The sequence below is a fragment of the Meira miltonrushii genome (assembly GCF_003144205.1).
Source record: "Meira miltonrushii strain MCA 3882 unplaced genomic scaffold FA14scaffold_1, whole genome shotgun sequence".
NCBI classification, from domain to species: domain Eukaryota; kingdom Fungi; phylum Basidiomycota; class Exobasidiomycetes; order Exobasidiales; family Brachybasidiaceae; genus Meira; species Meira miltonrushii.
The window spans coordinates 3,709,376-3,723,040 of NW_020289943.1; the positions used below are offsets into that span (position 1 = coordinate 3,709,376).

General features: G+C 43.4%; 7 protein-coding genes across 7 annotated transcripts; 4 read left to right on the forward strand and 3 right to left on the reverse strand.

Annotated features, from left to right (window-relative positions):
- The first annotated feature begins 136 nt into the window (after window positions 1-136).
- On the forward strand, window positions 137-3,258 carry FA14DRAFT_159806 (putative periodic tryptophan protein PWP2). The gene is made up of 2 exons (XM_025498395.1): window positions 137-659; window positions 862-3,258. The coding sequence occupies exons 1-2, from the start codon at window positions 178-180 to the stop codon at window positions 3,197-3,199; spliced, it is 2,820 nt and encodes a 939-aa protein (XP_025358356.1). The 5' UTR covers window positions 137-177; the 3' UTR covers window positions 3,200-3,258.
- Window positions 3,169-4,045, reverse strand: FA14DRAFT_159807 (uncharacterized protein). The gene has a single exon (XM_025498396.1). It carries the CDS (start codon window positions 4,018-4,020, stop codon window positions 3,253-3,255), a length of 768 nt encoding a protein of 255 aa, XP_025358357.1. The 5' UTR covers window positions 4,021-4,045; the 3' UTR covers window positions 3,169-3,252.
- Window positions 4,046-4,181: 136 nt separating this feature from the next.
- FA14DRAFT_159808 (uncharacterized protein) lies at window positions 4,182-5,327 on the reverse strand. Its single transcript, XM_025498397.1, has 2 exons — window positions 4,644-5,327; window positions 4,182-4,569 (listed from the first exon to the last, which is right to left on the reverse strand). The coding sequence occupies exons 1-2, from the start codon at window positions 5,302-5,304 to the stop codon at window positions 4,268-4,270; spliced, it is 963 nt and encodes a 320-aa protein (XP_025358358.1). The 5' UTR covers window positions 5,305-5,327; the 3' UTR covers window positions 4,182-4,267.
- Window positions 5,328-5,647: 320 nt separating this feature from the next.
- Window positions 5,648-6,970, forward strand: FA14DRAFT_159809 (uncharacterized protein). Its single transcript, XM_025498398.1, has one exon. It carries the CDS (start codon window positions 5,949-5,951, stop codon window positions 6,579-6,581), a length of 633 nt encoding a protein of 210 aa, XP_025358359.1. The 5' UTR covers window positions 5,648-5,948; the 3' UTR covers window positions 6,582-6,970.
- A 136-nt stretch (window positions 6,971-7,106) lies between these two features.
- Window positions 7,107-8,192, reverse strand: FA14DRAFT_105486 (protein prenylyltransferase; the record flags this gene model as incomplete). The annotated part of the gene is made up of 1 exon (XM_025495744.1): window positions 7,107-8,192. A coding segment is annotated over one exon (1,086 nt), but the record flags the coding sequence as incomplete, so codon positions are not given.
- Window positions 8,193-8,427: 235 nt separating this feature from the next.
- On the forward strand, window positions 8,428-9,641 carry FA14DRAFT_159810 (uncharacterized protein). Its single transcript, XM_025498399.1, has one exon. It carries the CDS (start codon window positions 8,529-8,531, stop codon window positions 9,474-9,476), a length of 948 nt encoding a protein of 315 aa, XP_025358361.1. The 5' UTR covers window positions 8,428-8,528; the 3' UTR covers window positions 9,477-9,641.
- A 1,121-nt stretch (window positions 9,642-10,762) lies between these two features.
- Window positions 10,763-12,796, forward strand: FA14DRAFT_153399 (uncharacterized protein; the record flags this gene model as incomplete). The annotated part of the gene is made up of 1 exon (XM_025497593.1): window positions 10,763-12,796. The coding sequence occupies one exon, from the start codon at window positions 10,763-10,765 to the stop codon at window positions 12,794-12,796; it is 2,034 nt and encodes a 677-aa protein (XP_025358362.1).
- Window positions 12,797-13,665: the final 869 nt, after the last annotated feature.

Sequence of the window (13,665 nt, forward strand, 5' to 3'; positions counted from 1 at the left end):
ATAGTGTTGCACGTTCTGCCTACAAGACAGCTCTGGGCACGCGTTTGCTCGTAACGGAAATCGGGTAGAAAAAAAAGTGAACCTAAATTTTTGAAGAGAGGAAAAAGAAGAACAGACACTTTTTCATCATTCTCAATCAACACACACATACTCCTATTCGAGAACAACCTCGCAACCATGAAGGCATCTTTTGCCTTTTCCAACTTATGTGGAACGGTGTACAGGCAAGGAAATGTGATCTTATACGATGCACCAGAAGGCACATTACTCCTTTCGCCTTGTGGCAATCGATTGAGCGTGTTCAATTTGACAAACAATACAGCCACAACACTTCCATTCGAAATGCGAAGACCGATAAGAAGGATAGCACAAAATCCGAAACAAGGTGATATCATCTTGGCAATTGATGAAGTTGGTCAAGCACTCTTAGTAAATGCCCGTGCAAGAGTTGTACTGGCTCATATCAACTTTAAAGCACCCGTTCGTGATGCAGCATTTAGTCCTGATGGAAGATATATTGCTATCACTCATGGAAATCGAATTCAAGTTTGGAAAACACCAAACGCTTTAGCAAGAGATTTTGCACCATTTGTACTGCATCGGATTTATACTGGACATTTTGCTGACGCTCTTTGCGTTCGATGGACAAAAGATGGAAGGTAAGTTCGACGTGACAAACAAACAAAACAGAACAGCAATCATCGAGGATGCTTAAACTTTATACTGATTTAATGAGGCCGCTGACTAGCGGAAAACCTTCGCATAATGCCTGAGATTCGATTGCTGTTTACAAGGGTTGTTTGATGAGGTCTTATGAATTTCGTTACTGACCATATTTTCCATCTTTCTGACCACGTACAGATTCTTTCTATCTACCTCAAAAGATATGACCATCCGGATATACTCACTTGATCCAATAGCGCTACCGTCAGCACCACTAGGAAGATACAAACCCAAATCACTCGGAGGACATCGAGATGCAATCATTGCAGCATATTGGAGCGACGATGAAACCGAGATTTACTCGGTCGGACGTGATGGCTCTTGTTTCACATGGAGAGACAAAGACGAAGGCGATGACGATGACGAAGAAGACGAAGATATGGAAGAATACGACTTTGGCGAAAAGGATGGTGCTACAGCTGAAAAAGATATTGCAAGCACATCAACAGAAGCGCCTCCTGCCATGGCAACAAGGAGATGGGGTTTGGCATCTCGTAATTATCTGAAGAAAGTTTCGTCGACCGTGGTCTGTTCAGCTTTCCATGCGCCAACATCTTTACTTGTCGTTGGGTTCTCGACAGGTGTGTTTGGATTGTACACATTGCCCAATGTCGAATCTTTGCACACACTCAGCATATCGTCCGACAAGATCAGCTCCGTCTGTACTTCTGCTGACGGTGCTTGGCTAGGATTCGGATGTTCAAGATTGGGTCAATTGCTTGTTTGGGAATGGGCTTCTGAATCTTATATTCTCAAACAGCAAGGTCACTTTCTCGATATGAATGCTCTTTGTCATTCTCCAGACGGACAAATTATTGTCACTGGAGGTGATGATGGAAAGGTCAAGCTGTGGAATGTTGCCAGTGGCTTTTGCATTGCAACTTTGAGCGAACATACTGCTCCCATCACAGCAGTTGAATTTGCCAAACGTGGAAAAGTTTTGTTTACTGCAAGTATGGACGGCACGGTTCGTGCATGGGATTTAGTACGTTATCGTAACTTCCGTACATTCACAAGTCCAAGACCAGTGCAATTTGGATGTTTGGCAGTCGAAGCCAGTGGAGAGATTATTTGTGCAGGCAGTGGATACGGTGGTGATTCTTTTGATATCTTTATGTGGAGCGTTCAAAGTGGAAGATTATTGGATATACTTAGCGGACATGAAGGACCCGTTTCTTCGATTGCTTTCAGTCCAACGGGAAGCGGGATGTTGGCAAGCACAAGTTGGGATAAAAGTTTGAAGATCTGGGAATGCTTCAAGGGAAAAGCTGCTGTTGATTCAATTACTTTGAATGCTGATGCACTGGCCGTTGCTTATCGATTCGATGGAGCGGAGATTTGTGTAGCCACATTGGATGGTCAATTAGCCTTCTTTGATCCTCGCGAAGGTGCGAGGCAAACGGGTGTTCTGGAATGTCGAAGAGATATCTCTCCTGGTCGTAAATTGGATGATAAGGTTAGCGCTCGTGCGAATGCTGGAGGAAGTCATTTCAATACCTTGGCCTACAGCGCTGATGGCAGCTGCATTTTAGCAGGAGGCAATAGCAACTGGGTGTGCTTATACAATGTCCAAGAAAAAGTTCTTCTCAAGAGATGGCCGCTAACACATGATTCGACGCTGGACGGCGTCACGGATAGGCTCGACAATCGAAATTTGACAGAAGATGGAAGGCATATCGATCTGGTAGACGATTTTGCAGAAGATGACGAAATGACATTTGCAGAAAGGGCAGATAAGTCCTTGCCGGGCGGGAAGCGAACAGATCCAACCCAAAGAACCACAAGAGCTGTTGCACGTTGCAAATCTTTGCAATTCAGTCCTTCAGGTAGCATTTGGGCAGCAGCAAGTACGCAAGGATTGTTGATCTACAGCTTAGAAGCACGCAATGCTGCAGGAATGGGAGGTGGCGCAGAAGCGTTTGATCCGATCGATTTGGATATGGACTTGACGCCTGATAATGTACGATCAGCAATGAATGACGGACAGAGTGTGACGGCTATCATTGGTGCTTTGCGATTGGGAGATCAAACATTGTTGGCAGAAGTGTATGAACATGTCAAGCCGCAAGATATTCCCTTGGTCGTTCAACAAATGCCTTTAATCCACTTGCCGGCCGTTTTACGTTTGGTCACACGAAGGATGGCACCTTCTACCACTACATCGAAACCAATACAAGAAAAGGAGAAAGCTCTCAATGGGGAATTGGTCTCGGCCAGAACGACAACAACGGCCAGCGGAGGATCTCCACATGTTGAATTTCATCTGCTCTGGCTTGCGTCCATTTTGGGTATACATGGATCAACATTGAGAAAGTCAGCCAATTCGGGTAACTTTGCTCCAATTTTGCGTTCAGCTGCATCTGCTTTACAAGAAATTTCTGCAAACGTGAACCGAATGGCAGAAGATAATCTTCATTTGATGTTATATTTATGGGGAGCTATGAGAGAATCAGGTCAGGAAATTGAAGCAGCTTGAGAAAACCCATTGTATTATACAACATGCAAATTTTTATACTTGTACAGGATATTTTAAAGATCTAAGTAGTACGTCTTTGGTCCAATCGTGATGCCGATTTGATTGATTGTTATAGCCGAGCATGCACGCAATCTTGCTCCGTATCGTTGCTCTAATTGCGGAACACTCGATGCGATTGGATCGTGTACATCATTTGCAGGTAGTGCATCTACAAATGCAAATGATGTATGAAATCGTGCTTGTTCATGATACTTTCGAGAATGTAATCTTTGCTTCAGGACACTATCCAGCTCTGTTGTCAGATTGCGAACATGATCCCATCCTTGACCTATTTCAGCAGCCCAATAGGATCGTTTTGCATCCTCGCTAGGCAGGTGAGTGAATTGCGAGAAAGCAATGTGCAGCCTCTGTACAGATGCAAAAGAGTCTCTGCGATATGCCTGAAGTGCCTCCTTTACGATCGGTACCAATGCATCACATTCGTGTCGACGTAGCAGGATCGGACGTGTAAGCGAAATATGAGGTTCGTTGACCTGTTGAACGGTGTTGGAAAGATCTTGTCTTGCCAAGAAGCGACCACACTTTCGCAATATGTCCATGGCATCCGATTCCAAGGGAAGAGGCAGGAACACAAAGCATAGCCAATCACCTTGAACTGGCTCTGATCGGGCAATACCAAGGGAAGTATATACCATCCTATCAGTACCCTGTCCGCTTTCATCTTTCGTATCCGCTTCCTTTACCGCTACATGATCTTCTACCTTGTCTGCAGAAAGCCCCTCTTCATCATCATCCGAATCATCGTAGGGGACGAGTGACATCTGAGAGCATATGTCAGGGTCATCGTACAAAGGTAAGATGCGTGGTTCGGAAATGTAGCTGCAGTAAAGCCACAAAATGAAGATCATCATACGCTAAAATTCAAGCTTTTAATCTTGAGTCTATCTGGCATCTCATGCTCGTTCCTGAAAGATGCAGTTTACTGTTTTATGAATGTGTGTGATAGCATTAGCATTCTACATGAAGTATATGGTACAATTGCATCTTTTCAATTCGCATCAGTAAGCATCAAAGAGCGCCTTTATTCGTTGCTGTAGAAGCGGCGATCAACGTTGCTCCACCGCCGCCTGGTCCGTAATCATCACATCGACCTAAGCTTGGCTGTATTTTCAGAGTTTGCCAGAATGAGCGACTATCCAATGCCCTCTCCAACTCTCGAGGCACATCTGGCTTATCATCTTTTGGCCATGGACGAGGTAAGGATTCGACATTGTTCTCATTCATCAATTCTTCAACCCATTGTTGTCCGTTCGGGATTGGTGTTGGCTTCAGGATTTGCAAAAGCTGCCACCAGTCGTACACGTGGGTATCTGTGGGATATTCAAGAGATTCAAAAAAGTCAATGCTCTGTATTCTGTATTGTCTCTAGTCATCATATACCTACCTGTCACAATCCATCTCCTACCCCACATCTGTTTGACATGCTCTTCATCTTGCAATGTGTTGTACATTGCCAAAATTGCTCTAGCAACATCTCTTCCATGTACAAGATGCAAGCTGGTCTTTCCCTTTAGCTTCTCCTTGGTATCAGCAGCCCTTTTTGCAAAATTTGCCGGATTACGTTCATCACCATACAAGCCAGCTAGATTGAGCACTGCTGTTCTTCTTCCTGCTTCCTTCTGCTGAGAATGCAAGCCCAACAGGATCTCTTCAGCCTGCACACGCTCATTGTCTGCGTTGAATGGCGAATCAGAATTCGACACCCCTGGCTTTTGCCATGCACCTGTAGATCCTAATGCTAGCCATGCGGGTGAAGAAGAAGTTGCTTGTTCGTATGAGCTGACCAGTTGCTGTACAAGATTAGTCTTGAGTGGAAAGATTGTCACCACCATTTGAGCAGCAGGTAAATGCTGGCATGCTTGAGCGGTGACTGAATCATCTAGCGAGAATGGAAACACCTCTGCTCCATCATTACCACTCTCTTGAGAGACACTTCTCCTCGTTCTAGCAAATGAGATATTAATGGATCGTAATTCTGGAATGAGAAATTTTGACGTCCATCCTGAGCCCAATAACAAGATCGAAACGGGCTTAGGTTGGGGCATGATGAATACGAAGATGTGAGTAGAGTGTGGAGAAGAATAGGGTAAATGCAATGCATATACTTGGCATTTTTTGATCAATTGCTTACGTACGCATCATTGTCTTCGGTTTTCCTAGGCAAAAGCTCTAAGCGGCCCTTTGAGAATTCTTGGCACAGCGTAAAACTTACGATCTAGAATAGAATCTACAATTGGCAGTGCTTCTATGCCGATTTCAAGCAAAGAAAGAAACGCGTATCTTAAGCTGTGCTCTTCTTCCCGGCTTGTTATTTTTAATCTTTAATTTAAAGCCCCTAGCAGCACAGAAGCAAAAATCCTTTATTTTTAGACCCAGTGATCGTCCCATTGAATAATAAACACACACACACTCACTGCCGTCAGTCTATACATCCCTTTGCCGCTTATGCATGAAATTTCGATTGATTCTCTCTTTTAACGCGCAGCTGTGCATTTGCATACTATGTATTATAACACCTTATGACTGGCGCGCAGGGATCCCATGATTGAAACTTGTTTACCATTTACAACCATTGTCATCACGAATCGATAACCAACACAACTGAAAAGACGGGCTTACTCGTCATTCAGTACGACTTTCACCAATACTCACACTCGATCACACACCCACACACCCACACACATAGACAATGCTTTCGCAGTCGTCTAGAATACAGACTATACTGGTCATAGCAACAGTTTGGCTTGCTACATTCTTCACATTCACAAAAGCACAAGCTGTTAGAACACAAGCTGACGATCCAATCAACATCGTAGGAACATGGACAACTGGATCAGGTCAAGTAGCGACCGGTTTGAACTTTTTCAATCCTCTAAATCAAACATTCAATGTACCCAAAGTAGGTGGACAATCTTACAGTTTCACCAGTGACGGTCATTGGGAACAAGCATTGTTCATCTTTACCGCCGATCCCGCTAATCCAAATTGCGCACAAGCACAATTGATCTGGCAACATGGTACTTTCACAATGAACCAAAACGGTTCACTAAGTTTGACTCCCTACATCGGTGATGGAAGACAATTGATCCAAAACGGATGCACACAAGTATCTTCATCTATTACATCTTACGATCAAGCAGAATACATGCAATCCTTCTATATCCGTCAAGAATGGCATTTCGGTTCAGGAGGATATTATTTGCAAATGTATGAATTTGATGGAACGCCAAAGCCATGGATGTGGTTGACATACAAACCACCACAAATGTTGCCAACACAACAGTTGAAGCAAACGGTGTATGGGCATGTCAATCACAGTTGAGAATGTTTTCCCGATTTAATCTTTGCCCCTCGCCCAACGAATATACGTTACACGACCTTGTATACCAGAGAATCGCCCCCCTATTCAGCTATGCCAAGCTTCAAAGAACTTTTTATCCATCAGCACCTATCCAAAACCTTCAAAAGACGTATTTGGATGACATCTCTTTCCATCATACATTGCTATCTAATTTGTTTCGGACTTGTTTTTCTCTATCTCTCTTTTTCAAATTGTAATTTGACTAACATTTTTGCCATCTTTATCCTGACAAGCTTCAACAACAATCTCGCTTTTGTGGATCAATGGCGACACTCACTTGTCATTCTCCCTCCATGATCGTGTTGCTTCTTGCTTATAAATCATGCAATAAAAGGACTTTATCTTATAAATATAGTATTGATTCGAGAGAAGAAAAGATAGGGTAGTATACATAGATTCAGAGATTGGTCATTTTTTGTTTGCCTTTCTACGAATCATTGTTAGACGGTATTGCCAATATCGTCTGCGGATTACATCTGCTACGATCAAACGGCCAACGATCGATTCGGCTTGTTTGTCTAACTCTTGTTTCTTTGCTTCATCTTTCTCGAAAGCCATCTTTGCCTCTACATCATCGAGCAACCACTCTAGAGCCAGTGGAGGCGATCTCGGAGGAGCGTCAACGGAAGGATCTTGCAAAGCCTCTTGCGCAGTGGGTAAGAGACTCAATGCCAAATCCGTTGCAACTGCGTATGGATTGACAGAAGGATCGTTTGATTTCAGAAGAGAAACAACACCACGAAGGTAATTCCAAGCGCTGGCATTGTTTGGTATCATTTTGATACAATCTTTTGTGAATGCGATTTCGTTCTTGATACATTCTTCCTTTGTCTTGCCTACCTTCCATGCTTCTCCACACAAGTGTTTTGCGCTTGCATCCTTTTCAACACTTTGCACCCATTTGCTTGCAAACAAACAAAAGTATCGATGATTCCAAGCTGAATTGTTACGAGCGTCCATTTGCAACATTTGCGCGATGTACTGTCCTTCTCCTTCCCAGATCTGGGGATATTTTCCAGCAGACGACGGAGACTGATCAACGACTGAAGTAACCTTCTCTGATTGAATGGGCAAGCCGCCAAAGTATGAAAGTACCCATTGTCTGTACACCCAAGTATTGTAATTCTTACTATCTTCCTGTAATACACGAGCAGCGAACTCCAATTCGTGTGATGGATCGCCAAGAGCTGTGACGATTAATTTTCTGTGCTGCCAAACTTGATAATTTTTCATATTGTTCTTCGCAAGGTCGTTCAGATAAACAAGTTCATTTTCAAGTCTCTGCTTCTTGTTACCTAAACCGTTTGGACCATCTTCAGGACCGTTAATCAAGATTCTAGCCCGATAGAACCAGACTGTATAACTAGATGGACATAATTTTGAAAGATGTTCTGTCAAAGCAAGCGTACGTGGAGATAATTCATCTTTTGGTAGCAATGCTCTCAGCAAATCCATAGCCTGTGAATAGTTGGGAGAATACAGAATTGGACATAATGGTGCCGGTCCATCATCTTGTGGTACGGGTTTTACATCTTCCCAAACGGAAGATTTTGCATCGAATGGAAGGAATGTTTCGCTGGTTGTCGCCATATTTAGTGTAGAAGATGGTGGAAGAATGGATGTATATTCATAACATCGTGATCCCTTTGTTGGTTGTCCATCAAAGATGTTTGAGAACAAAGGGAAATTCACTTTTCCGCTAAGCAATCTTAATTTATGCAAGAGGGCCTGTGCACTTTTTATTCAAGAAGAATAAACAGACGCGGTGCATTCATTCATATACATAGAGTGTGCTTCATGCTGTCCTCACCCTTTCACCATTGCAAAGGAAGCGGGGATTAGAAGAATCTCTCTCTTAGATCTCAACGTCTACATACTCCGATCAACATAGAGGAAGACAATGCAATCATGCCACAATTAGACACAGATGCTCCTCTGCCAAGCTATTTACATTCATTTGCTTCAATCTTTTCAAGGCATCCAGATACGCCAAGGAAGGATGTCTTTCGACAATTGATGTTACGTTCGGTACGATTTCACCTGAAAAGATCCAATTCAAGAGCAGAAGATGAAGAACAGCTAGATGGTTTCAGAGAAGGAGTGCTTCCGCTTCGCATTCGTCCAGCATTTGTCATTCTCAACGTTCTGGCATTGATCGTCTTAGCAGTGCTGGGTTTCCATCCTAAATCGGGATCCTTCGTTCCGATCAACGATAAGGTACTACATTTCATTTGTTTCTTCTTTGCGACTGGATTGTTTTATTTCATTTGGGATGTAGATGAACCTGCAAGAAGGGTTTGGATATGGCGACATGTAGCACTCATTTTGACTTGGTTCGTATGTTTCGTTGGTGGAGGATTAGGATCAGAGATTGTACAATCAGCATTACCTTACAAGACATTTCAATGGGGTGACGTATTCGCAAACCTTTTAGGATCTGCTTTAGGTCTCTTTGTTTCGTATCATGCAGAAAGAAGACATCGATTGAGAAGGGAGATTGCTCGATTATACGAACCCTTAGATCAAGAATTGTACGGAGATGAAGAGGAAGAAGATGATTTGAATGATTGGGCAGATGATGGAGGAGATGCAAATGATCCTTGGCGCAATGTTCGGCCAACGGCAAGAAAGCTTTCTATCGGTAATAACTCCACAACGAAAGCTGTCCGATTTACCGGAGCCGGAAATGGAGATATTGAAAGTGGCAGAATGTCTGAAAATGAATCATCTTCTAATCACACCCAAGCTACTTCACCAAAAGAACCTTCAAAAGTACCGAAGGAAGCGCTATTCAGCATTGACGATGAGGATCACGAAGATGATGAGGCGGCTGATGCATGGAAAGCGGCCCGATGAAATGCTGCTTAAAATAGAATGTTTTGATTCTACTATGTATTGTATATTATGTTATCGCATATAACATTCAATCAAATTTATGGATGACACTTTTTGGTGGGAAGGAAATGATAGGAGATGGTAAATGAAGTGAAAGGCTATTTTTGTAATTGTTGGAGAAACCGGAATGCAATATATAATTCATTTCATCTTTACATTTCGATCTTAAACGCACGCCCTTTTGTTGTACTCCTGACCCATTCATTGTTTCAAACTGTTGTTGTTCATCTCAAATGACCGTAATATAGGATACATGCCCCCTTTTGACGAGCGCTGTGCTGCTTTATATTAAAGTCACACAAAAAGATCTTTCTCTTTTTCACCTTTTTTCTTTTTATTTGGCGGGGAGCAACAATAAACGCTAATATTTGACCAAATTAGCGTTTCTCTCTCTTCAAACAAACACAAGAAGGAAATAAAAGGTGGCGTTTCCGCTCGTTTTATGTGGAAAGGCTGAACGTGTGTGTGCGTACTTGTGTGCTCGTGCGGGCGTGCGAGCAGAAGCATGGAGCCGATGTTAAAGTTTAAAGGGAGATTGTGCCCAAATCCATACGCCCTTTACTGATTGATTAGAGAAGGTAGGGGTAACGAATATGCATTTCATCAGTGTGTAAGCATATTCACTGAGTAAGTGAAAGTGGTGGTGCAAATGTGTAACTTTCCATACTTCAAACACATTCATCCTGATTAGATTCTCTTTCTTCCAAGGATTTCCATCTTTTTTGAGACCGTAAGCTTGTTAGAAGGAGATACGACAAGATCAAACGTTTAGCTCACGACATTTTACGAATTACGAGGAAAAGGTCACCGCCGATACCCAAATCTAGTAACATTGCTAGCAAGTCTTTCCGCTTCGTTTCGGTGGACTTTGGTGACACTTCAAAGTAGCACAAGAGATAGAAGGGAAAAGAAGTAAGATTCGAAGATCTCGCTACAGCATAGTACAGATTTCAAGATATCCTGTCAATCACAAAGCATCTTGACATTAATTACCACTTTTCATACTTCTGATATTGCTATTGAAGAAGGCCTGAGCGGCAAAGGTACAAGTGCAAGCACACCGCCGGAGACATAAGCCGGCAGACCCCCCACACACATCGTTTCATCGATCTTATCTTCCAGGAAGACAAAGAAGTCATCAAAATGTGAGTACGTCAGCACTGCTCTTTCGAGATTTCCTACTGATCCTTTACTGTCACCATTCTTTTCCTTTCAGGTCTGAAAACTTAGATGCACAGGTGCCGCCTATGTCTCAAAATCCAGCCGAAGTGGACGGCAATGAGACGAGGGAAGCTTCAGAGATCAATGCTGATTCTGTCTCGCAATCCGAACAGCCTTCTACACCCCGATCTCAATTCACCAATTTGAGCGATTCAACGGATATATCATCAAAGAGCAGTAAAGCACCTGCTACAGGTGTAGAAGCAGTACCAAGAAAGCCGGCTGCATTACCTGCAAATGCTTCGCTGGCCGATCGTATTGCCGCTCTACAGAAAAGTAGTAGCATACGTAGATCAGATCGGAGTGCAAGTAGTGTGGTACCCGGCACATCCAATTCAAACGGAGCTGGTAATGGAATTGATCCGCTAGCCGGACAATCAAGAAGCGTATCATCTGGAGCAAAGATCGGATCAGTAGCAGGAGTGAGGGATCGCATTGCTAAGTTCCAAACAACCGAAGCCAAACCTTTGATCCCAAAGAGCAGTTTCGGATCACCTGCACCAATGCACGGTGAACGAAATCAAAACGCACTACGACCGTATCCCGGTGCAAATGCATCTGGCGGTGGCAGTGGATCGTGGGGCGAAGGTGTTTTGCGACCTCAGGCTACAGGAGGTGCATGGGGACCGGGAGCATGGCAAAGTGATACATTTGCAGGTGCAGGAGCAAATGTTCGTCCACAAATGACGGGAAATGCATGGCTTGGCGTAGGTGGATCTTCCCCTTCGATGGGTAGAGGCAAAGCTCCTGGACCAAGATCTATTTCACCTGGCAGCTCATTATCCCGCTCTCCTCTAAAGCAGAGAGATGCTTTTCTTGAACTTGATGAAGAAGCTGAAACAGATCTGCTGAGCGTCAATGGATCACCGCAAAAGCCAAAACCTCCAATGCGTCGTGATCCCAGCTTTTCAGAGGCACAATTGGCCGCTGCTCAAGTTGGCTTAGGTAGTATATCTCGTGCTGCTAGCTCAGATGGTACTTCAGATCCAGTCGGCACGCATCCCAGAAGAACAGCAAGTTCAGATGGATATTCTGTTAAACCATCTGGACTACCGCGATTGCCCGATCCTCCCAGATCAGAAATCAAAGTCGGAAGCTTGAGCCAGGAACAAAAGAAGATTGGACTGCAGATCCCTACTATGCCACCTGCTCCATCTTCAACTCCGAAAGCACGTTCTCCATCTGGTGAAGCGAGTACGAATGATGTCGAAATTGGCGTTGCCAATGTTTCACCGGAGAAACTGGAACTGCTACGCAGAACAGCCAGTGAATCATACGCTGATTCTTTCTTGACAAGTCCTTTGAGTGATGCAAGCCATGAATCAAGGGTGACGAAGGATGGAGAAGACGCTTCTTCGGTGAATGGACGTTCTTCATTGATGTATGATATTCAATCGAGAAGACGAGAAAAAGCAGCGACTTTAGCGGCAAGAAGTGCATATTCTCCCGATGAAGCATCTTCAGATATTGGTAGATTGGTTATTGAATCAAATGGAACGGATGATGGATCGGCAACTGATAGTCCAGCAATGAAAACGCAAGATTTGCCAGCACGGGCTCAAGTACAAAGAACGGAAAGTGATCGTGTTGATCCGAGTGATCCGGATGCACATAAAGTCATGGGCGCGGGATTGCTTGTACCGCAGGATGAGGTTGCGACAGCTAATGAGAATGGTGGACAACAGAGAAAAGCAACAATTCCAACAATTACTACTTCTACTTCCCAAACCTCAAACGGTATTCGCTCGAACAACGATGACTTGTACGAGAGTATACGACCGACATCAAGTTCAAACGAGTCTTATTCTGTTCAAATTTTAGATCCAACGGGAATGAAGAAGAGCAATAGTGAAGGATTGAATGAAAAACAAAATGCATCATTTGAATCTGCCACGCAAGCAAAACAAGCCATAACAGCAGCACGTAGCAAAAGTCAAAATATTAAACGTCCACCTCCTGGTCGTATGATGACAGCAGCCGAGATGGATGCAAGTGATGATGAATATGAACCTGGTTGGGTAAGCGTGACTACGGTAATGTCTTCAAGTAGAAAGAATTAGAAAAGCTGCTTAAACGCTCTTTTACACAATTGTGACAATCATTTCAATTCCCCTTTTTACTGGACTTTTCCTTTATATCCTTTTTACATGATTGTAACTTGCATTCTATACATTCATTTAAGCCATGGTCGTGAGTGGGGAGTGGTCCTTTTCACGTGAGAGTAGAGCTAAAGTCTTAAATCCGAATTCGTCGTGTCAATTAACCCAACGCGCTACTTTGCGCATAAAACGCGTTAAATCAAATAATAAAAGCATTCATTGTTCAAACGTAAGATTGAACCCTAGGGTTCCTCAAACTTGAACAATAGAGCGGAGATGTGAAAATGGAAATTAGTACGTGGGGTAAAGAAAGAGAGAGAGAGAGAGAGAGATAAACACCTCATAATTGTAGGCACACATATGGCAGGGCTTTTAAACGCCATTCTCGGCGCAAGTGCACAATCAGGGCGGGCGTAAGAAAAGATGAGTAGGTGTGTAGTGGGTAAGATATTCCCCCTGCTCCTCAATACCAGCTGACCTAATAATTAAGACTTTAAAACTTGCTCTTATAACGTTCTATTTCAATGTCCGATTTGACAATACACACGTACACCGACGCATGTCCTTCTTTTTAAGCCCGATGAGAATGAAATTCCGACTCAAGGATGTGTTGTATTCAATTGCGTGCAATGCATGAAAAGACGTTCACAAGAGTGGTTTTACTCCGTGTAGATCCCGCCGTAATACGAGTTTACTCTCTCTAACAAAAAAGAACTTTCACTTCAAAATGCATGCGTGCTAGTTAATCAGAGCAGAGCAGTACAGTACAGTAGTAGTACGTCGGCTTAGAAATGAGTGCGCAATAATAGTGACAGTTTACCTCTCTTCAT